This window comes from Protopterus annectens, chromosome 11.part0 (genome assembly GCF_019279795.1).
Source record: "Protopterus annectens isolate FY-2018-M chromosome 11.part0, PAN1.0, whole genome shotgun sequence".
Classification (NCBI taxonomy): Eukaryota; Metazoa; Chordata; order Ceratodontiformes; family Protopteridae; genus Protopterus; species Protopterus annectens.
In genome coordinates, this window is record NC_056745.1 from 499426503 (window position 1) to 499451092 (window position 24590).

The 24590-nt window shown below is 41.2% G+C and overlaps 1 protein-coding gene across 2 annotated transcripts in view; it reads right to left on the reverse strand.

Annotated features, from left to right (window-relative positions):
• Positions 1 to 24590, reverse strand: part of CNOT2 (CCR4-NOT transcription complex subunit 2) — a 2080381-nt gene that overhangs the window by 824762 nt on the left and 1231029 nt on the right. For both annotated transcript variants that reach the window (XM_044087993.1, XM_044087992.1), the window contains one exon: positions 7852 to 7976. In XM_044087993.1, the coding sequence (XP_043943928.1) occupies positions 7852 to 7976 (125 nt within the window). The remainder of the gene's footprint in view (positions 1 to 7851; positions 7977 to 24590) is intronic.

Below are 24590 nucleotides of genomic sequence, written 5' to 3' on the forward strand. Positions count from 1 at the left end.
GACTGGTATGTAGAAAAACCCTATCCTTATAAAAAATTATGTAAGGAGGTTTGGAAGATAAAGCCTGTAGTCCAGAAATTCTCTTAGCAGAAGTAATGGCCACTAAAAGGATCGCCTTCCATGACAAAAACTTCATGTTGCAACTGGCAGCTGGTTCGAAGGGTCCCGGAGTCAAACCCTGCAGCACGACAGTGAAGTCCCAAGGTGGGGAGGGGTCCTTGATGGGAGGCCTCAACAAGAAAATACCTTTCATAAAAGATTTGCATAATCTAAAGGAGAACAGGGAATGAGATTGGCTAGCAGAGTGAAAATGACAAATCGCAGCTAATTGAAGCTTGATGGTAGAGAGGTCAGCTCCTTCCTGAAAGAGGGTACTAAAAAAAAGCAGAATATCAAAGACTGGTGCTGAGAAAGGGTCAATATTCCTATTTATAGCCCAAACAGCGAACATCAGATTAGAAAAGTATGTCTTACTGTAACTCGGCATCTTTGTTGTTGTCTTCATTCTAGCAGAAACCTTTCGCAAGGCTAGAATTATGTTACGGACTGGTGAAGCAAGCCTTGACTGTCTTGCTATGGTTGGAAGTTTAGAAACCAACGGTCAACCTGAGGGCGTGAAGATTCGGGTGCTGCATTCTTGGCAGGTGAGACAGGAGGTCCTGCCTTGGTTTCAGAATCCATGGAGAACATTTCAGATGAGACCAGAGGAAGGGGAACTAAACATGATGAGGCCAGGAGGCGGCAATGAGAATGACTGAGCTCTTCAGCCTCCTTGCCTTCTGAAGAAACTTTGGGATTTGTGGGTGAGGGAGATAGCATGCAGGAGACCCAGGGGCCAATCATGGACTAGTGCGCCCGTCGGGGACTCCCCCCAAGGGAGATGATTCAGAGTGAAGAACTTGCTGCATTTATTGTTGAGGGGAGAAGCAAAAAGGTCACAGCAAACTTGACACCAGTGACTGAAGATCATGTTTGCCACTGATCGACTGAGGGACCACTCTAGTGGAACCAGGTCTGCTGAATCTGTCCGCCAAGTCATTAGCTTTCCCAGGAATGTGCTTTGCAACTAAAAGGCGGTCTGAAGAGATTGCCCATTCCCATACCCTCATGGGTTCCCTGCACAAGGGGTATGAATGGGTTCCTCCCTGCTTGCTGATATACCAGACTACAGACATGCTGTTGGGTGTGAACTGCAATAGTCCCCAAGGGGAAAGCATCCTGAAAGGCTTGCAATGTTAGGAAAACTGCTCTCATCTCTAGGACACTGATATGCAACCTAGTCTTGATGGCGGACCACGTGCCTTGGATCATCTTCCCATTGTAATGCCGCCCCCAACTCAAACTGGGAGGCATCCATGGCCAGTGTGGCTATTGGTGGGGGAGTTTAAGAACAGTCTGCCTGGAAAGAGACTGTCTGACTGAATCCACCAGCTGATGTGCCATTTGTAAATTGGAGTCAAGCTGATGGGAATGAGCAGAGGCTGATAAAGAATGGAGAACTGCACTGCCGATGTCCACTAAAGAATCCGCATAAAGAACCTTGCTAGTAGAACTAACAGAACAGCTGCTGACGTGAAAACTAGGACTTGTAAGACTAGCCATGCAGGGGGGGGGGGGGGGGGGGCTGGTTGGACAACAATTCCCAGACTTGATTCTGCAATGTTATGTGGTGCAAAGGAAGGGAAGCTATGTGATCTCTCGTGTTCAGCTGCATTCCTATGAATTCCAGGTTCTGCACAGGAATTTTTTCAGGTTTACAGTGATGCTCAGGGAGCGTGAAAGTTGGATTAAGTAAACTCTGGCTTGGATAAAGTGATGTCTCATGGGGGTGGTAAGGAGCAATCGTCTAAAGTATGGAAACACCCAGAATCCTTTGAGTCTCATGTGAGCTGCTATGACCGCCATGCACTTGGTGAACACCCAGAGGGCTGTGGGGAGCCCAAAGGGCAGTGCCCTGAACTGAAAATGATTGGCTCCCAGCTGAAAGTGCAGGTATCTCCATCTCCAGGACTGTCTGTCTATTTTGATGTGATAGTACGCATCCTTGAGATCTACTGAGCACATCCAATCGTCCTTGTGCAACAATGGCAGAATGGATTGAACCATAACCATTTGTAACCTCGACTTCTTTACATAACAATTCAATTTGCTTAGATCCAGAATGGGTCTTAGGTCCCAGTCTTTTCTGGCACCAAAAAGAAGCAGGAATAGGTTCTGAATCCTCTTTGTTCGGTTGTGACCTCTTGCATGACTCTCTTTTTTGTAGCAGTTGTAGAATCTCCTCTTCTGCCTGCTCCCTCTGAGTAGGTAGCATGTCAGGGAAGTTCTTGGTGTTTGGAGGGAGGAGGAAAAAAGGCAATGTAGTAGTCTCTGGATATTATGCTTAGCACCCAGGGATTTTTAGTGAAATGGGTCCAGGCTTCTGAATGCAAAGAGAGTGGACCCCTGACTCCAGAGATGGGACAGTTGGGTAGCGCTTCAGGAGCGCTGATAGGGCTCGTCGTAAAAGGTGTCTCTGAAGCCCTAGTTTTGCAGACCCCCTCTGCCTCTAGGTGCCACCTACCAATAAACTCTCCTCCTCTGCCTCTAGTGGAGGGTTCCTCCACGGGTCCTGGAAAGGTCTTTGGGACTTATGAAACCACATTTTCTTGCCTTTGTGTTACTTCCTGGAGAAGGACCTCTGAGGTGTTGAAAATTTGATTTCTACAGCAGAAAGGGTCTTCCCGTTCTTTTTGTTGCCGGTGAGAGTATGTCTAACCGACGGCCCAAACAGTGAAGAGCCATCATTGGGGGCATTTCACAAGGAATGCCTTAAAGGGCTCCACAAAACCACACAGCCTCATCCAGGCATGCCTCTTAAGGGATAGTCCTAAACCGGCACAGCTCATGATGTACCTTCCATTGTTTGGGAAATTAACCTCATTGAGGAACTGGTGACAGAATGGTCAGCTTGGGAGAAAATTTATTGAATTTCTCCACAGGGATGGACTCAGAGTGAAACTGAAAGCTCCTTGATCAGATGTCTCTGCAGCCGGGTAAAGTGAGTTAGGTAATTTAAAAACTTCAGCACAAAGGTGGTTGAGGTGTAAATGTGCTTTCCAATCCTGTCCAGCACTCTAGGCTCCTTGTTACATGGATGGACATTGGCAGTCTCTTCTGCCAGTTCTTTTTTAGTGGCTCCCGCCACCGCAATGGCATCAACTATGGGACCCTTACTCCAATGGTTTCTGTCTGCTGGTGGAACCAAGAACCTATTGGGGCCCTTGGGAATGGGCTTAATGGTGTGTGGTTCCTTCCATGCCCTGCAGGAAACCAAATCAACAAGGTTGTCCGCCGGGGGGGGGTGTCACCCAGGACGAAGACAGGCCCACCCAAACGTCTCCATGAGCAATGACTCCTCAGGAGGAGGAGCTTGGGCAGACCACCCACCCTTCTGCTTCAAGATTTAAAGAATGTCTCCAAAGGAGACATCCTCAGGTAGGCATTGGGAGGATCATTCCCCCTCATCAAAGTCAGTGTCTTTGGTTAATGACTCCACCGGGAAGTCAATGTGCCTTCTTTTACACATCTTCTTCCGGGGGACATCCTCATTGGGGTACGCTGGGGAAGTATCGGAAGAAGGGGATCCCTCCTGGGTAGGGAGATCCTGGAGGCTGCACAGGATGGGTCGACTCAGGACAGAACAGATGGGCTCAAGTCCTGACCTGACAGGGATACAGGAGTGGACTGCAGGACATGTGATGACAGATCTCCAACTCAAGAGAAAACCCTTTCCACTACCTGAAAAGCTGACAGACTGGGAGAGGTCTTCTCCATCTCCCCAGAAGCCGAAGCCACAGGGGGAAAGCAGCTAGGACTTAATCCAGATCTGTGGTCTCCAGAAGAGATAGGACCCGAACTATCAAGGACTGAGGCGCCTAACAGACAGCTCCAACAAAGACAGAGCAGATTCCACTCCCCCCAAACCAAGCACTGACACCTCAGCTCAGAGATATGCTCTGCTTTGAGGAAACAGGGCTGATCAAAGGTATCATCTGCATCGAGGAAGGAAGCTTCCCTTTCACCAAACCTGACATACACAGGAGTCCCGAAACCTCCAACTCTGAAGCTGAAGGCCAGATATGAGCAATCCTGATAGTATGGCCCAGGTAGCTTACGGATCTGATAGTGGATGGAGCCAAGCCTACCCCCATCTGGATCAGGGCCTTGAGGAATCTCCTCCTCACCTGTCCATGTCTGCCTCGGACCAGCTTCTAGAAGATCTGGAAGAAGCCAAAGAGGGAGGTCAGGAGTGCTTGGACTTGACTGAATGGACAGGAGACTTGCTTGGAGCTCTCAGAACCCGAGTCAATGGATCAGACACTGGAGCCGACAATGGAGGAGGTGACAAACATATTTCCCCTGGATCCAAGGATGCTGGTGGATCTGATGGGGTAGGCACTTTCTTTAGATCCAAGGGGGTTGGCTCTGAAGTTTTCTTACTCTTGGCCTTCAGGGAGGCACGGAGAGACCTCATTTTTGCTTCTTTTGCAGAGGATGAAGTTGAAGCCAAGGAAGGGGTCTGAACCTCACGAGCCGAAGACGGAAGGAGACTTCTTAACATCAACTTATTCGCCTGTCTGCAAGAGCCCGTGGGATGAAGGAAGCACAAATCACGCACTCCACTTTTAGGTGATCCGCACCTAAACAATACATGCACTCCTTTTGGGCATCCTCATTGGGAATTTCATGCCCACAAGAAGTGCAATGCCTGAAGCCGGGGGAGGGTTTGTCAGACATGACACAACCAACACCAAAGCCCGCCAAAACCAACGGACACTCCAAGAGGAGGAAGCTAAGTGCTAAGGAAAGGTTTTAGCTTTAGACTTTAAATTTTAAACCTAAACTTTAAACTTAACTTTAAATTACAAAAACTTTATTTAATTTTTTTTTTTATTTACAGGAAAGAAGAAAAAAAGAAAACGCTCACACACACTAAAGGAAGGAATTAACTAGGATGAGGGAGGATCACTTACAGAACAAATGAAAGATTTAGATTATACAATGCCTCCTCTAAAACGTGCACGCTGATTGGCCAGCCCAACCAGCGTGCCCGTTGTAAATCCCTCAATATACTAACGGAAAAAGGTCCGGTCGCCCGGACTTTTTCTGTTAGTATAAAACACTGTCTCGCTATGTTAAAAGAGTTTAACATGGCGACACAGGTTTAAAAAAAGCAACGCAGATCTCCGTTGCTTTTTTTAAAGCTGTCTCGCTATGTTAAACTCCTTTAACATAGCGACACATAGTAAAAGCAACGGAGATCTTGCGATCTCCGTTGCTTTAAACCTGTCTCGCTATGTTAAATGTGTTTCTCATAGCGAGACAGCTTTAAAATAAGCAACGGAGATCTCCGTTGCTTATTTTAAAGCTGTCTCGCCATGTTAAACCCATTTAACATAGCGAGATAGTAAAAGCAACGGAGATCTTGCGTTCTCCGCTGCTTTTGCCCACAGCTCTGATGTACTGCGTAGGCATGCGCAGTACATCAGAACTGCCGCGGAACACCAGACAGCTGCGGAAGGGCAGCAAAGAGGCATTATACAATGCCATTATTTAAGAAAAGTAATTATTTCTTTTCTTAAATAATGTCATTATATAATAATAACCACTTCTGGGTGTGGTAATGCTGGATTTACCCACGGTTGTCTTTGTTTGGTCCCTCGGGCTTCGCCCTCGGGACCAAACCACGCCAACCGTGGGTAAATCCAGCATTACCCACACCCAGGCGTGGGTTATTGCTATAATAATCACTAGCCTGAAACTATGGGGAAAACAAGCACAGCTCGAGAACGCAGAGATCCACGTCCGGATGCTGAAGCAGCAAACAAGACCTGAGGTGCGTGGGTGGGTATAATGCACTATGGATAAGAGGGAGGAGCTTGAGAGTCAGATCCAAGTCTGGAGAATGTGGCAAAGATGCATCTGAGTGTCAGATCCACGACCCTATCATGAGGAGGAATGAAGACGACAACATCAGATCCCGAAAATAAAAACAAAGTTGTTTAGAGGGTGAGGAAGGGTGACAAAATTACCAAGCAGAAAATTTTTCAAGTTTAAACTGTAAATTCACTCGTAACCCACAAGGAGCTACAAGAGAAGGAAATCCCGACTTGCATGAACCAAATTCTGACTGGCTTGAAGCACGGCAAACAAGATCTTAAGTAATCTGGAGAATAGGAACATTATGGGTAAGGGTGGAGCTCGAGAGTCAGATCCTAAGCTATAAAAGAGGTGGAGTCGGATCAGAGGTTCGGATCCAGACCAACATGTTGAAGGACAAATGAAAATTACATCATCAGATCAAAGTTTATGTTGTCTGCAGCTTATTGTTAGTCATGTGACACTTTTTATATAGGCCAAACTAAAAGGACTTCACTTTCCAGAATACATGATCATACACATGCAGTAAAAAAAAGTGACAGGTCTCCAAGGCATAACTTAAACATCCGATTAATTCATCTACTTGCAACTGTTTTTAATTTGTGTTAATGATTACGCTGAAACAGTTGACTAGGTTTGATGCAGAAGATGAACTAAATTGGAAAGAGCATTGCTGGCAAGTGAGACTCAATGCCTGCAGTACTCCCAGTATAAACAAAGAAAATTTTAAAGTTTATCTTTCTCAAAAAAACAATGACATGAAATATGATTAGGTAATCTGATCATATAAGTTTTATTTCATGTGAACTGTTTCTGTCATGTAATTTGCTCCTTAGTACAGTTAAGTATGTTATGGTTACTGTTTTACACAATCTGAAGTCACTGTAACCAATAGGGGCTTCACTGCCAATGTAACACTCCATTCGGACAAAAAAACACACTGTTCCAGAAGTTGTACAGCTTTATTTAAACTCTTTCATTATCTAAAATCAACATGGACATATTCATAACTATAAAGCCACCGATGCAATTTCTTTTATATACATTCAACATATCATGAGATAAAACTGCATCAGCTGACAAAAGCAAGTCGTAGGAGCACTGCAGTCAGGTAAATGGAGGAAATAGATCATGCGAGTAAAAACACTAGCTGACAGCAACATATAAACAAATGGCATTTGACAATTAAAAGGTAAAACTAGCATCCAGAAAAAATATATATACTATACTAAAGCACTGCTTATGGCCATTTTTTAAATTATGTAACCAAAATAATGTCACAACTGAGCAGGCCTTCATTTTAATATGCTGTTTGCCTCCCTATTATTTAATCCTGGTAAATTTATGTCATCCACATGAAGCTGCCACATTAGTTTCCTGTACTCAAAATGTTGCCTCCAATGGGTCACCACCTGTCTTTGCAGAAACCTTTTCAAACATAAAAAATAAAAACTTCCTAAAATCTTCACCAGAAAATGAATGTTTATAAAGTGCGTTCCCTATATCATTTCTTTCCTCTTATTAACTTGTGCCTGTAAGGTAAACACCTTAACCATTACGCCAACATCCCACTTTCTGATTTTCTTATGTAAGAGGCATCACATAAGGCACAGTTAGCAATGTATATCACCATGTGTGTGTGTATGTTGTAATCAAATCTTCTCCGACAAGGAATTGGAAGTAACCTCCCCAACACCTGGGAATGTCTGACTGCTCTGCATATCTGGCTGGAAGATCGATATAACTTGCAGTTCATACCATTCACAGTGTGAGTGTAGTGCTCAGAGAGCACTGCGATGAATAACTACAGTTTTTCCATGTATGAATCAGACAGTGATGCACCTGAAAGGAAACTGCAACAGTGCAGAAAAGTATCATAAGTTATTTTGTCTCAACGTAAATGAGATAAAGTAAAATAAAGCAACTTACAGATTTACTGTCATCATTGCTTGATGTTGGATCTTTATAACTTGAACCAGGCAAGGCAGGAAAATCCTCATTGTGGATTGAAAAGTCCTGAGATTGTTCACTTGCTGGCTTTGTTACCATTCCAACTAGAAAAAAATAGTAGTATTATTATTAATTAAAATTAGTAATGAGGAAATATTTTACTCCAGCAACTGGAAAAAAATAAAACAGCTATGAATTTTAATTTTTTTGCAAGAGGTTCTGTGCACTATTCATTACAATGGTCATGTGAAAACAACAAACAGTGAAGCCCTAAATCTGTGTCCTGTATATTAAAGTGCAGCAAGATGCCTGTAGAAGGAAACTTATTTATTCACAGCTGCATTTTTATTTATTTTACCACTCTACTAGGAGGATGACAAAGAAATGAAATGCTGTGGCACAGACGAAACTGTGTAACAGGAAGCAGAAGGCTACAGTAAAACAGGAACTACACAGGGGAAAAGTCGTGACACCTGGAATGCTTTATGTTTTGGTGCTGCAAGGTGAATTCTTGCTGGGTAGACTTGGGCCAAGCATTACAAAGAGTGGGAAAACAAATTCATCCTCATCAATGACAATGCTGAAAACAATGCAAGAGACATGGTCAGTCACCAGACAAATGTGGTGCAACCTGCAGGGCACATACAGTCAAGATATAATGGATGAAAAACTGTACCTATCTACATTTAAGGGGATTCCTGGAAAAACACAAGTGCCAGGCAAAGCTTTGATTTGAACAGGTACTTTGGAGCTATGCAGTTAAGGCTCATTCATACATTTAATTAAAGCAGAAGATTTATAAATCAAAGTGGAAAACAACTGATGAAGAAACAGGAGGGAAGTTCATGCAATAAAAATTACCACTGTGGCTGCAAGTCCTTAAGAAAAGCAACAACCAGCAGGTGGTGAAAAGAACAAAAGACTGAAACAATATTAATTTAATGAACTCTAATCATAGTCAGACTTAGGAATACAGTCCATTCCTGTCATGGTATGGAAAACCCAAAAGACTTGGAGAAATTAAACCAAGAGAAAATATCATACAAAGTAGTAGAAAATATAACTAAGCCAGTGTGGGAATGGAAAAAGGAGATTTTACCAACAGGTACTATAGAAGCAGGAATATACACAATAAACAAGAATGGGCTGGAATTTACTGAAGGAATCAGTGAAAGAACAAAGGTACTGGAGGCAGACGTTTGGAGCAGATTATAAGCTGGCATCCCTACCAGGAATTTATAAGAGTACAGGCAAAGAGAAAGACAAACACAAAAAGGGGGGTGGGGGTGGGGTCCAAGTGAAAAACCTGCTCTTATGCAATTATTAACAGAGTCTTGAACAGTTGTTTTTAAATCAGTCTTTAACAGAAGTTGTTTTTAAATCAAACTGCACCCACAGACTGAAAAAACATGTTTATTTCATCATGTTTTGACATTTCCTATATTTTAACACCACTCTGGGATTAAATAGTTTTTTTATATTTCTATATGAAATTCCTGTCTGATCACATGGTATCCAGCATTTTGATGCAACTTTGATTGGTCTAGCTCTTGGTATCCCACAATGCAGTGTCTGGCTTTAAAATATTAAATCATGCAGGCATCCTTGCTCCAAAGCTCCTGTCACTCCCATTAACTTAACATGCTTTTTCTGAAATACCCTGCTTTCTTTCACTCAGTCAGGTTTAATTACCGTTTGTTGTTGTTCAATGACTACCTAAAAGGAAAACTGAGAATCTCCCAGAAATGTCTTTTTAAATGCACTGCACTGTTTTTCTAAAGTGGCTAACTTTTTTTTTATGCTCCAGTTGTAGTCCTTCAACTCATAGTGTCAAAGTGCTAAAGGTAATATGAGCTGTTTGCGGCTGTGATCAGCTCATAGCAGATGACTAAATTCAAATACTGTTTACCTTGTACTTTCCTTGTCCTACTCCCAATGGGACAGTTACTTTTTGATGCACCATAGTCTGTTTCTACTAATTTGTAACACATTGTTTGGCAAACCTTTCCACTTCACTGTTCAAGAACTCCTGAGAAAGCCAAATCCCAAAAATAACTGTGTGACAAATGCTCTGAAATCCACATTTTCTTAAACAGCACTGATTAATTAAAACAAGTTTTTCTATCAACATGCGTTTTCTGAACAGCAATGCACTTCCTATAATCCCCAGGTAAAGTTTTCAACGTTGCACAAGCAAAACACTAAAAACTATCCCTAAAGCAATCCCCAAGCAGTATATTCAAATTCCGTCAGAAACCTTTTAGAAGTAAAATTAGTCTGACAGAAAAAATGGCAGGTAAGTTGTCACTGTGTTAACACAAGCACTACATGCCATGTAAAAATGCAAACAATACACAAATTCTGTCAGAAACTCCTCTGGGGTAAAATTCAGTCTGACAGAATAAATGACTGCAAATTGTGACAGTATGTACATAAGCACTACATGCACTGTCACCATCCCTTCTTAAATGATACATTACCAAACATTTAAGTGCTGAAAAAAAAATTGTAAAAAGATTTGCATAAGAGTCCCTCAAGAAAATACTCTGAGTAGCCAAGATCACTGAGAGCATCAACTAGTGAAAGCTCTGTGACTGAAAACTTTTCTCTTATACAAAATATAATTAATACATCAGAATTTGGAGATACTGGACAGCTATTTTTATTCACCAATAGTATGAGAAAAGATTTACAGCTTAAAGGTCTTCAAATGCTGTAATTTTCCTGTTAGATTTTCAACTGCTTGGTTGAGACAGAAAAAAATTCAACATGAGCCACTGAAAAAATGGCATCAGGAAGGGCGTGGCCAAGATGGTGAGCAGTTAACAGCACTGTTTTTTTAGCTCTTCATTTTAACAGCTGACAGGATTTTTACTTAAAAAAAAAAAAAACTCAAATAGAACGTTTCAAAATTTGATGGATTAATAGTTGAACATCTGCTGAAAAACTTACTACAAAAAAAAGTTTGAAACTCTTTTATTTGCTTTTTCCGTTAAGAAAACCAGAAAAAACTAACTGCCTCAGAATGAGCCACTCTAAGACCAGTGTACAGGAAAGTACTATGAAAAAAGACATACAGACTGTATTCACTATCAGCGTGTTATCTGTAAAGATAGATAAATTAGAAAGCAAAAATGGACACATCCAAAGAGGAGTGTAAAAAACGTTGAAGTGTTGAGTGAATCTCTCAAACACACAAATCTCGAGTACAGAAGAGACAATGTTGGACTTTGATGGAAGATTACTTGAAAATGAGAACAACACTGAATTTCTTCTGAAACAAAACAACTTACTCCGGGATGAAATACAGGACGTAGAGAACAGATCTATAAAGTATAACATCAGGATTTACGGGATTCCTGAAAAAGAAGAGGGAGACAGTACAATTCAATTCCTTAATACCTGACTACCTAAAATTCTGAACCTGCCTGAAACTTTTTCCTTTGGCATCGAAAGGGCACACAAATCACTTTTTAATGCATCTTAAAAAAAAAAAAAAAAAAAAAACCCTTCACCAAGGTCAGTGATCGTGAGATTTTTCTCAAGTCAAGATAATGATTTAGTCTTAAAAGCTGCATGGACTAATTAAATACTGAAGGACAAACGGAAATCAATGTATTTCATGGTTATGAATTCTTATTAATTTAAATAAGTGACTAGATATTTATGAACAGTGCTGCATATTGATTTTTACAAGATAAATCATTTATTTCTTTACCTACTTCAAATGGTTACTAGTTCCCTTTTTCGAGTCTGATTTGATTCTTTTGACTATATAAGAAATTAAAACCACTGATTTTCACTTAAGAGTTTAAAATGTAAAGCTATTAATCTTATTAAAAGTTAGTTATTATGATGAAACTTATGTTACATGGCACACTTTCTGATATCTTGGCATAGTTGAGTAATGTACTATTAAATACAATACAAGATGCAACAAATTACATTAAAGAAGCACGTTAAGTTACATTATGGGTTCTTAAAATGGTCCAGCAGCTTGCTACTGATAGTATACTTGACATGCAATAGTGTCCAGGAAAGACATGGTATATTACAAAGTATAAAAAAATATAGATTTTTACATATACAAAAGTTACTATTGGAATGACATCAAATAATTACAGTAACACTCACACTTTTACAAGTTAAACCTGGATCACACATAACGGTCACTCTTTTAATGGAAGTTTATATGCTATGACTCCCTTAAAAAAAAAAAGACAGTCTGCTTTACATTAAACATTTATTTATTTATTTACATTTGTTTACCGGGAAATTCCGATTGGATGCAGGTCCTTTTTCTGGGATCCTATTAGATGACTGAAGACGCATTCTATCGAATGCGTCTTGGTCGAACTTAAAACGATGAAAAGGCAAAATAGCGAAGCGGCTTTTAAGCAAATTCTTTCCCAGAGAAAGAATTTGCTTGGCTGCTTCCGTTACTTTGCCGTTTTCGGCACTGTAGTGCGATCTCAGAGTTGGTATATTTAAGTAGCGGGGGTGTGGGGGGCGAAGCCCTCCACTTTATGTATTCCTTCAATTTTTTTTTCTTCAAAAGCCAGGGTACATTTTTTGGCTAGGCTGGTATGGGCCCTAGGGCCGATAGCCTAGTACCTACCTATGAACCTATGGATGCCCGGAGAGAAAAGCTCCACATCATGTACATGATAAATAGAGATACAAAGTTGCAGCAATAGTAAACAACATTACAGGTTGTTGGCTTTAATATAACAAGATATTGATTATCAACAGTATATACAATAAATGTTGCAAGTTAAGATTGTTACTAATATGATAAACGACAAGAAACTAAGTTGTTAGACAAGATTTTAAAGTATGTAAAGACAACTAGCTAATTTTGACTGTGGTTAGTACTGGCGGTAGTATAGCTGGGTTAAGAGTCTAGGTGGAGGGAGGTAAGTGTGGGGGGTGTTAGTCTGGATTAGAACAAGGACAATGCCAGTGCAAATTTAAGTGGAATTTGAGCGCAGTCTTGAAAAGGCTGCTGGAAGGCAGAGTAGTTATAGAGGCTGGAAGGTTGTTCCAAAGTTTAGATATGGTACATGAAAATATGGCTTCTCCTTCTGAGTTTTTGGGTTTGATAACAGTGAGTTGATTTTTGTTGCTTGATCTTAGGGGCCTAGTGGAGTGATAGGGTTGGAGAAAAGTTTGAAGGGATGTTAAGGGGGTGGTTAATAAGTTTATGAGCGAGGGTGTGTTGATTAAAGTGAAGGAGTTGTGGGAGTTCTAGCTAGTTTAGTTCTTTAAGGGAGATACAATGATGGCTACGGTAGGAGGTTCCAGTGGCAAATTTAGCAATTGTGCTTTAACAAGCATCCAGCTTGTGTAGGTCTGTCTTGTCTAATGTTGGTATGCATGGGGGATGCATATAGTAGGGTGGTGATTAGCTGGGAATTGGCTATGGAGATTCTAGCTGCCTTGGTTAGGAATTGGCGGCTTCGATATAATGCACCAAGTTTCTTGTGAACTTTTTTTATTGTGAGAGAGATGTGGGTGTCAAATCTAAGTTTGCTGCCTATTTCCACACCGAGTAATTTTGTGTGTTCTGATGGAGAGATGATGGTATTGTCTTTGGCGAGAATGTTTAAGTGGGGGGTGTTTTGAGTGGCTTTGGAAGGTTGGAACAGGAGAAGTTTAGTCTTACTTGGGTTGAATAGGAGCTGAGCATTGGTCAGCGAGCTTTCTACAGAAGAGAATGAGTCCTGTGTGATTTGTTGTAGTTCTGGTAGAGTGGGGGCAGTGGAGATGAAAGCACAGTCATCTGCGTACTGTATAAGAGATGCTTGTGTGGTGGCAGTATGTAGGGTGTTAGTGAAAAGTGAGAATAGCAGAGGGCCAAGGATAGACCCTTGGGGAACTTTGAGTAACTGGGAGGCAAGGCGATAGGTTATCATCCCAGATTACTGATTGCTGGCGACCGTATAGATAGCTGTGGAACCAGTTGCAGGTTGACTGTGAGAAGGAGATGATGGGGAGAGTAGAGAGTAGTAGCTCATGAGATACTATGTCAAAGGCCTTTGAGAGCTCTAGAAATATGGCAGTAGAGAAGAGGCCATTGTTTTTGTGATGAAGTATAATGTTGGTGAAGGAGAGCAGAGCGGAGGTAGTGCTCTGATATGGCCTGAAACCATGTCTGGTTTTGGAGAGGAGATTATTAGCTAGGAGGTAGTTGGAGACCTGGGTGTTGATACATTTTTTAAGTATCTTGGAGAGAGGGGAGAGGATAGCAATGGGGTGGTAACTGAAGAGGTCGGTGGAGGGGGTGCCTTTGTGGAGGGGAATGATGTGGGATATTTTCCATATCGAGGGAACATAGACTTCTGTTATGGAAAGGTTGATTAGAATTGAAATTGGGTAGGCTAGTGTATCAGCTGCAATTTTCAAGTATTCAGAGGGGAGATTGTCAGCTGCGAGTTTGGTGGGTTTAAGTTTTGACAATAGTCTTTTTATGTTGGAGGTGGGTACTGAGGTGAAGAAAAGAGGTGTGGGGGGTTTAGGGTTAGGAGTTTGGGGGGGTCTGTTGTAGGGAAGTGTTGTTTGTTTAGAGATGTTATCGTTTGTTTAGAGATGTTACAGTTTCAGTGAAGTGTTTGTTGAAGGATTCAGCAATACTGCTAGAGGAGGGGGGGAATGGATGGCTGGGGGTATCAACCTTCCCTGGGTGGAGGATAGTGTTAATAGTAGACCAGAATTGCTTAGGGTTGTGGTTGGCAGAGTTTAGGGTGGATTTATAGTAGAGGGATTTGTCTAATTTTATATGCTTTTTGGCTTTATTGCACAGTTCAAGGAATGATTGCCTGAGTTATTTTTTTAGTCGCCAGTGCTCCCAGGCCTTATCTCTGGATTTCATTAGGGTTTTGGTGGTCTTCTGTAACCATGGGGCACACCTGGATCTGATTTTGGCATTTCTTACAGGAGCATGGGTGTTTAGGATGGAGAGGAAGGTACTGTTGAAGAAGTGGACAGCCTCATCTAGGCTGAGGTATTTTAGTGGTGACCAGTTAACTATTTGCAGGGAGGAGATGAAGGAGTTGGGGGTGAAGTTGGACTTGTTCCGTATTTGCCTGTGGATAATGGTCTTGAGACTGTTTGTGTGGTGCCGAATCAAGAAAGTGGGGGAGTGGTCACATCTCATACAAATAGTGCTTACTGAATCATTAAATATTATTTCTTTAGATACAATAGCGTTTTAGTGGTTAACATACCTGGAAATGTTTTTTATTCTTTTTTTCATTGGTTTGGAAGGGTTTGGGGATTGATATGTGGCGTGGAAGTGGGGATTCACTTGTGAATGTTTTTGTGTGAACTATAGCTGATTGTTCATTTGCAAACCCCTGTCATGAGGACTAGCTTGAAGCAGCTTAATCAGAATCAGGAGCACATTTGTGATGCTGTGAGCGTTCGTTCTAAAATTCTAAGAATTGTCCTGGTTACTTCTTCCTGTCTAAAAGTAAATAATCATAATATTTTGAATCATATGCCAACATATTAAAGAATACTAGTTAGATAATAAGCAAAAGACAGTGAATTGCACTGTAAACCACTGTCAGTTATTAAATCGTTCTGAATGTTTGCAGTACACCAAAAGGATAGTTTATTACCTACAGAATGACACTACTAATACAAAATTTAGGACTGTGTTTCTCTGTTATTGCCTCTTTTTATTAATAACAAAACCTAATATCTCATAACAATTTATTATGGAAAGTTTAAATAGGACGGCGCAGTGGTCCAGCGGTAACATTGTTGCCTCACAGCAAAAGGTTCTCTGTTTTGGTTCTCGGCTGGAATACCTTTTGTGGGAGTCTGCATGTCCTCCCTGCATTCATGTAGGTTTCCTCCGGGTGCTCTGGTTTCCTCCCACGTTACAATGACATGCGTTTCTCCTCGGGCCTCCACTGACAACTGGCTTTGTTCCAAGTCAGACTTTCCCAGTAAACAAGTGTTAAACAAATAAAAATAAATCTTAAAAAGGAAGATTTTTCAGATGTTTGTTCAGGTTCTATTAGACATAACATTTTTTAAGGAAAAAATACGACTGATTCTACCAGTAGTACTAGATTAAAGAGTATAAAATATATAAGGAAAAATATAAATGTTCTATTATATGACACTCAACACTATGACTATAGCTAAAATATAAAACCTAGGAACATAGTAATAGTACAAGACAAAGTACAGAAACAGAAAGAGATATAAGTAAATATGTATACAGTTGAAAAATACAAATATGTCTCGAGGGTGGGATAGTGGTTAAAGTGTTCACCTTATAGGCAGAAGGTGCAGGGTTTCACTCTCACATGGGTATTTGGCTGGGCTTGGAATGGCCTACAAGGAGTTTCAGCCTGGTAGTAATTTATGAACTTATGACCCTATGTACAACTTTACATAAAGTAATTAAAATAGAAAAAAATATAAAATCATCTGATGTATAAATTAATAAATATGAAAATAACAACTAACTTTTTCCCAAGAGTAGACCAGGGAGATAATGTAAGGTACAGAGAAATATGACTGTAGAAATATTCAGTTTGGTCAACTTACAATAAAGATTCTGAACACCTGTTTAACTTTTCTTATTCATAACAACTCAATGAAGGGCTTTTTTAAGATGATGCATACTAAAAAATGAGACATTAACAAGAATCACAAGCATGAGCTAAGCTTTGTTAGTCTAATGGAGAGTTTGAGAGGTAGATTGTGTTTTTCAACAAACAAGGAATACGTTATTCCATGGTAAAATGTTTTAGTTATCTCATTGGGTAATTTTTTATTTGTTGTCCACAGTTGAAGATTTCAAATTGTTATATATAAAGTATATAATAAGTTCTGTAAATAAATGCAATTTTATCATACCTGTTTTTTCTCTCGTATATAAATGTCTGCTTTTAAATGCATATCTATTAATATTAATGGATTGAATAATCCAGTACAGTGGGGGGGAGTCTGTTCAAATACTTGAATTACAAAAAAGCTCAAATAATATTTCTACAAAAAACACAAAGATGTAAATAAACTTTTATTAAAGAATTATTTGTTTTTTTAGTAGGTTCTGGCTTTCGAGTAAAGTAAGAGGCAGCCTCATTTTATGGAAGAACTCACCAGTAATGCCAAAAGTAAAAAATATCCACGTTGATAAAAATTGTATGTTAAGTATTGTTAAAATTGAGTGGAACAGAAAACTATATACATTGGTGAACTCTTAATGGATTCCAGGGGTTGGAGCTAAAGATGCAAAAAATTACTTAGATACTGTAGCCTATTACATGAAAGGTGAAGTCATAATGGCTGATGACTTTAATTGTATTTTATCAGACAAAATTTCCACTGCTGATAGAAAGCGGAGAATCACATCTTCAGCCAAACACAATGAATTCTGTAACTCTAATGAATTTAAAGGATACATATGAGCTTACTTAAATGGAAGAGTTACAAGCTGGTATATTAGTAAAATAAGAGAATGGGACAAAGAATTGAATACACTACAAGCCAAAACAGATGCACTAAAGTTAAATCTAAAACCAAATGACATCATCAGTCAGTGTGAACTTAAAAACTTAAATACAAAATATGATGAAATTCTAAATCATAAAATTCAATAAACCTGAAAAACTTAAACTTCAGGCATATTCAGCTTGTATAAACTTGCTCTTAGATCAAAAGAAATAAAGTAAATCATATCAAACAAATTATAACACATATAAATAAAAAAGGAGAATAGATTAAAGGCATTCTTCAGGGGTTTAAAATATTTTATGAAAATACAAATAATAATACAAAAAACCTAGATAAGGATGATACAGTTGAAACTTTTCTAAGGGAAATAGAAATAATAAATTAGCAGGTGAACAAGTTAAAAAATTTGATAGACCATTCACTTTAACAGAAATAAAATATCAAATAAAAAAGTTTAAAAAAATAATAAGGCGCCAGGCTTAGATGGTCCTATACCAGAACTATATAACATACTACCAGATGACACAGTTAAAATACTAGACAATATCTACAGAGAAATACAAATAACTGCTTTGGTCCCTCCATCACATGGAAATATTCCCTTATACACCTACTTTAAAACAAGATAAGGATCCTACAAAGTGTTAGTCATACAGACCCATTTGACTGTTAAATGTGGACTATAATCAGTTCATGTCCACTTTAGCTAAAAGAATCAATCTTATACCTAAACCAATTAACAATGATCAAACTGGGTTTATTTTAAACAGTCAAGTACAGAAAAATGGGCCTACATCATATGAGCAAATTGCAAACGCTATCGACCGTATCGGACCTCGAACTTCCTATTGTGGGGGGCTGTACCCCCCCACACCCCCGCTAAATATATATTCCAACTCTGAGCTCGCACTACAGTGAGGAACGGGCAAATATCCCATCTCAGAAAAAGCACTTCGAGGTCCAGTACATTTGATATTATGAGCGTTCGCAATTTGTGAGATTCGCTCATATGATACAGACCCCAGAAAAATAGAAGAAGAATACATACATTAATAGACTACGCAAATAAATATAAAAAATAACTTTCTATCATTAGTCTCAATTTAGATAAGGCTTTTGACTCAGTTAATTGGTTGTATCTGTTTAAAACACAAAGTGCATAATTTCTCACCTGAGCTAATTGCACTGTACAATACAAAGAAGTTGTACAATAACTCTTGAGCCTATGTTAAAATTGGTTCTTTTCTAATTCCTTTAAATTACAAAAGAGCACAAAAAAGGCTGTCCATTATCACCTTTACTTTTTCCATTAGCTATATAACCCTTTGTTAATAGTATCAGATCCAATAAGAAAGTACAGTTTTGTACCTACCATAAATGTAGATGTCCGATAGGAATGCATCTGCAGTCTTCACAAATGGGTTGTCCTGTCATCAGGCAGCCCTTCGGTCGGCCGGATTCCAAAGTCTGGGTCTGGCTTCGGCTGGTGTCGCACTTCACCCGACGTCACTGCGGCAGTTATTCGGGTATAAAGGCATCAGCCGACGCCATTTTCCTCAGTGTTTCTTGCCCCAGATGCCAGGTGCCCTCTTGGATGGCTAAATTTGGATAAATGCCAAAGTTTCCAAATAGTAGAGAGCAAACATACAAAATAAGCATGTATGTACATATATACAAACAAATACACCATAATAGATCCCCCCCAAGCTAGCTGAAGGTTGGCAAATACCCTAGGAGTACCTCAGAGGGGAAGGAGGGAGGGTAATCCTGACTGCAGATGCATTCCTATCGGACATCTACATTTATGGTAGGTACAAAACTGTACTATGTCCTTCAAGGATGCATCTGCAGTCTTCACAAATGGGTAGAATACCACAGCTAAACTAGGGAGGAGGAATGAGTAGAGATTATGGTGTAGTTAGGATCCCTTGCAAAACAGCAGTGGCAAAACCAGCTCGGGATCTAGAGTATAAAGGTAAATTATAATGCTTGGCAAATGTATGCACGGAGGTCCAAGTAGCAGCCTCTATAATGTCCTTGGTAGCCACTCCTCGTAAGAAAGCTGTGGTAGTGGCTGTAGCCCTTGTGGCGTGAGGCCTGATGTTCTCTGGAGTTTTCTTTCCATGATAGGAGTAACAAAATCTAATGCAATTTCCTATCCATTTGGAGATTGTCAGTTTTGAAATTGGTTTTCCTTCCTTCCCTGTTGCATATGCTACCAGAAGCTGGTCAGTTTTTCTATTGGTTTTTGTCCTGTCCAGGTAGTAGCGTAATTGTCTACGCACATCCAAGGTATGTAGTAGCCTTTCTCCCCTGTTCTGTGGGTTGGGGAAGAATGTAGGAAGGTGGATAGCCTGATTTAAAGAGACTCTGGATACCACCTTGGGCATAAATGTAGGATTTGTTCTCATGGACACTCTATCTTGATGGAAGATCAGGAAGGGTTGCACTGCCATCAATGCCTGTAGTTCAGAGACCCTTCTTGCTGAAGTTATTGCCAGCAGGAATGCAGTCTTCCAGGATAAGTATTGTAATTCTGCTGTTGCTGCTGGTTCGAAAGGGGGAAGTGTCAATTTTTCTAGTACAAAGTTCAAGTCCCATGCTGGTAATGGAGGTTTCCGGGGAGGTTTCACATTTTTAATTCCTCTCAGAAACTGTCTGAGCAGAGGGTGTGAGAAGACAGGAGGATCCAAGCTGTATTCTGCTGAAATAGCTGAGGCATGTATCTTGATGGAAGAGTAGGACAGGCCTGTATGGAAGAGCTCTGCCAAGTACTCCAGGATGTTGGCTATGTTCACCGGTGTCACTTCTTGCCCCTTTGCAGTACTCCAAGTGAGATATCTTTTCCATTTTGCTGCATAATTCTTTCTTGTTGAAGGTCTTCGAGCCTCCAGGATTATGTCCTTAACCCTTTGGGATAAATTTGGGTTAATTGTTGTCATGCAATGTTCCAGGCAGTTAGCTGCAGAGTTTTCAGGTTTGGATGCAGGATGTTGAAGTTGTTCTGTGTTAACAGTAATAGGATCAGGGGCAGTGTCCATATTTGTTCCCGGGACATGCTCCTCAGCAATGGATACCAATGTTGTCTTGGCCAGTCTGGAGCTATCAGAATGATCCTCGGATGTTCCTCTTTGATCTTCAGAAGCACCTTGTGCATCAAAGGAAGTGGTGGGAAAGCGTATGCTATCAGGTTTTTCCAACTGAAAGATAGGGAGTCCACCTTCCAAGCAAGTGGGTGGTACGTCCTTGTGCAGAATTTCTTTAGCTGGTGATTGAGTGGGGATGCAAACAAGTCTATTTGTGGTAATCCCCATTCTCTTGTGATGGCTTTGAAGATGTCCGGATGCAGCATCCATTCGTGGGCATCTGTGTTAGTTCTGCTTAATATGTCTGCTAGAATGTTTTCCTTCCCTGGTACATAAATTGCTTGTAACTGAATGTTGTAGCCCAGAGCCACATCCCATAGGTCCAGTGCCAGCCGGCATAGAGGATATGAGTGTGTGCCTCCCTGTTTGTTGATGTACCACATAACTGTGTTGTTGTCCGTCCTTATCATCAGCTGACCTTCTTGGAGAAAAGGTTTGAAGGCCTGAATTGCCAATTTTACTGCCATCATTTCCTTTAAGATTTATGTGCAGGTGCAGCTGGTCATGAGTCCATAGGCCTTGAATGCACCTGTCCAGCATGTGTGCCCCCCAACCGAGGTCTGAGGCATCTGTCGTGATGGTTTGTTTTGGTTGGCTTTTGCAGAAGGGCAATCCTGAGTTTGATTGGCAGGCCTGAGCCCACCATAGGAACTCTTTCTTCAGGCAGGGAATCATTGGAATTTTGGTTTCTAGGCTGTGCTTGTGTTGAGACCACAAATTCTTTAGGTACCATTGTAGCTTTCTCATATGCAGCCTGGCATGAGGGACCAGTATTATGCAGGATGCCATGAAGCCTAGAGCTTGCAGCACTTTTCTTGCAGTTAGATGGTTCTGCTTTGTTAATGCCAAGAAGTAGAGAGGAAGCTGCTCTTTCTTTTCTGCAGTTAGGGATGCCATTTGATTTGATGTGTCCAGTTCTGCACCCAGAAAGGTTATTCTTTGGGATGGAATCAGCCTTGACTTTTTTATATTGACTGTATATCCCAGGGCTTGCAGCAGGTAAATGACTCTCTGTAGGTCTTCTGTTAGTTTTATTTTGTTGTCCGCTTGTATCAGGCAGTCGTCCAGGTCGGGATAGATTTGAATCCCCTGAAGTCTGCAATGAGCGATTACTGATGCCAGGCATTTCGTGAACACTCTGGGCGCAGTAGATAAGCCAAAGGGCAATGCTGAGAATTGATAATGCTCTGATCCTGCAAGAAATCTGAGGTATCTTCTGCAAATTTGGTCTTATGGGGACGTGCAGGTATGCCTCCTTGAGATCTAGAGTTACCAGCCAAGACTCCTTGCCCAGCATGGGAAGAAGCTGCTGTAGGGTCAGCATTTTGAATTTTGGAACAATGAGGAATGTGTTTAAAGCGGACAGGTCTAGAATAGGCCTCCATTTGTTTTCTTTTCTTGGTACCAGGAAGAGTCTGGAGTAAAATCCCTTTCCTTGCTCCAAAGGTGGTACCTTTTCCACAGCTCTCATTCTTAGTAATTGAGATATTTGCTTTAGAGCTTCTGTCCTTTGAGTAGGTGGCAGGTTTGGCATTCCTCTTTTGCTTGGTAGAGTATGGAAATGGAACCTGTAACCTTGGTCTATAGTTTGCAAAATCCATTTTTCTCTTGTGATGCAATGCCAGTTCTTTGAAAATAAGGTTAGCTTTCCACCTAAGGGTGCTTCTAGTTGTTCCCTGGTAGGCGGTGCCACCGCCAAGTCACTGTGAATGAGTTGTTGTAGTGGTGGTGGTTGCATCTGTGCATCGCTGGTTGTTACCTTGCCACTGGCGTCCCCTGTAGGCACCCCTGGTTTGGTTTCTGCCTCTCGAGCGCCTATTCCTGCCTCTTTGTGCCCTAGAGGAGTCTGGAAAGGACCAATTCTTGGAGGGCCAGTTCCTGCTAAACCTTGGAGGTTGAACTTGTAAGAAATCTTTCACTGTTTGTACAGATTTTGCTTTCTCTTCCATCTTTTTTAGTACCTGTTGCGCAGGGGAACCAAATAAACTGACCTTGTCCATAGGTGCATCCAAAAGCTTTGATTTGACATGGTCTGGTAATGCCTGTTCTTTCAACCATGCATGCCTCCTGATAACTGTGCCAGTCATGGCTGATCTAAAGGAAGCCTCCAGTGCATCATAGCCACATTTTAAAGAATGGTTACTAACCTGCTGTATGTTATGTACCATTTCTTGAATATATTTCTTATCTAAAGAGTCTTCAGAGGACAGCTTTTTAGTCAACTGGTCAAGCATAAACTCTTGGTATTGAATCATATGAAATTGGCAGTTCAAAGCTCTAGCTGACAAAGTAGCAGAGGTGTAAACGTTTTTACCTCATCTCTCTAAGGACCTGGATTCCCTTTCAGAGGGGAGGGGGGTTTTAGTGGAAGTAGCTGCTACGGCTTTAGGACCCTGGGAGATAGTCTCTGGATCTGCAAAAGGAGCCTTATATAAATGGTGATGAGTGTCCGGGACCCTGTAGAACCTATCGGGCTTAGCAGGGGCCGGAGGTAATGAATCAGGAGCAATGCAAGCATCATTAAATGCATCATCAACAACAGAAAGTACTGGAGGTATAGCTAAAGGCCTATGCTGTGGCAAATGTAGAAAAGTCCTAAGCCTTTTTCTGGAGTCTGAGAAATCTTGGCCCTGCCACTGAAATTGTTCCCTCATAGCATGCAAGGTTTCCCCAAAGGAAAATTCCTCAGGAGGAGAGGCTGAAGGGATGGACTCCTCAGCATCAGAGTCTTCGTAAGGAGAATAAGCAGCCTCAGGAGGGTCTGTATGATCTGAGTCATCAGAGGAATCATCTGTGGATACTGGCTCAGGGAGCTCTGCTCTAGGCCTTTTTTCTGGAGGAGGGAGAGAGGCCCTGTCTGGATGAGGCTGGGCTCCACGAATTAAAGAGATGAGATCCTCAGCCAAAGTAAGCATATGGGAGCTGGTGCTGGGCCTGAGAGGGGGGCTTGGCAGGCACCGTTTTTGATGCTTTGGCTGCTTTAGCCCTGGCAAAGGCCTTAACAGACATTGCTGCAGGAGGCCTAGCAGCTCCACGTGCAGGGGTAGAAATATCCGGCGGAATGGTATCTGATAAATCCTGTGAAACCGCAACAGAAGGTTGGATTTCAGAAGCCGTTTCTACCAGGTTAGAAGAGGCCTCGGTAGAAGGCATGATTTCGGCTGAAGAAAGAACCGCTTGCTCGGTTTCGGCCGAAACCGAGACACTCGTGGTTTGCTTAACCGCGGTTTCGGCCGAAACCGCGGACCGCGAGTGTCGGTCCTTTTCTTTGCGTTTTTTGGTACTTTGCGTAGTCGGAGGATCCGACGGCATAATATATGCAAAATCAGAGCCGAAAATCTGTTCAGCAAACTCCGACCGACGTCTAAGCGTCCGTCGGTTAAAAGAAGCACAGGCTAGACAAGCTGCTACGTCATGGTCTGGGCCTAAACAATGTATGCAATAGGAGTGGAAATCTTTATGAGGTATTTGTTTCCCACAAGATAAACAGTTATTCACTTTCTCTGACATCGGCTGAGGCAAGAAAGAGTCCCCAACGGGGTACTTAGCTTTTTAGAAGTCTTCGAAGTAATATTCGGTAGTAGTAATCTCTGGATCTGACCGACCGGCACTTGCGAACAGCTTCTGCTTCGGGCGCCACACGGCAAGAAAGACTGGGGAAAATGGCGTCGGCTGATGCCTTTATACCCGAATAACTGCCGCAATGACGTCGGGTGAAGTGCGACACCAGCCGAAGCCAGACCCAGACTTTGGAATCCGGCCGACCGAAGGGCTGCCTGACGACAGGACAACCCATTTGTGAAGACTGCAGATGCACCCTTGAAGGACATCATTAATGATATTGAAATAAAAGATTTCAAACTATAGATTCAACTCTTTGCTGATATTTTACTAACAATAGGAAATATAGAAAATTCATAAGAACATATACTTAGTTCTAGGAGTCAATTTGAAGAAATCTCAAACTTAATATTTAATCATAATAAAACAAGTACATTAATTAATGTTGTTGTTGTTGTCTTTCGGCTTTTTCCGGTTAGGGGTCGCCACAGCGGAACTCCGTTCCGCTAATGATTGGCAGTAGATTTTGACGAA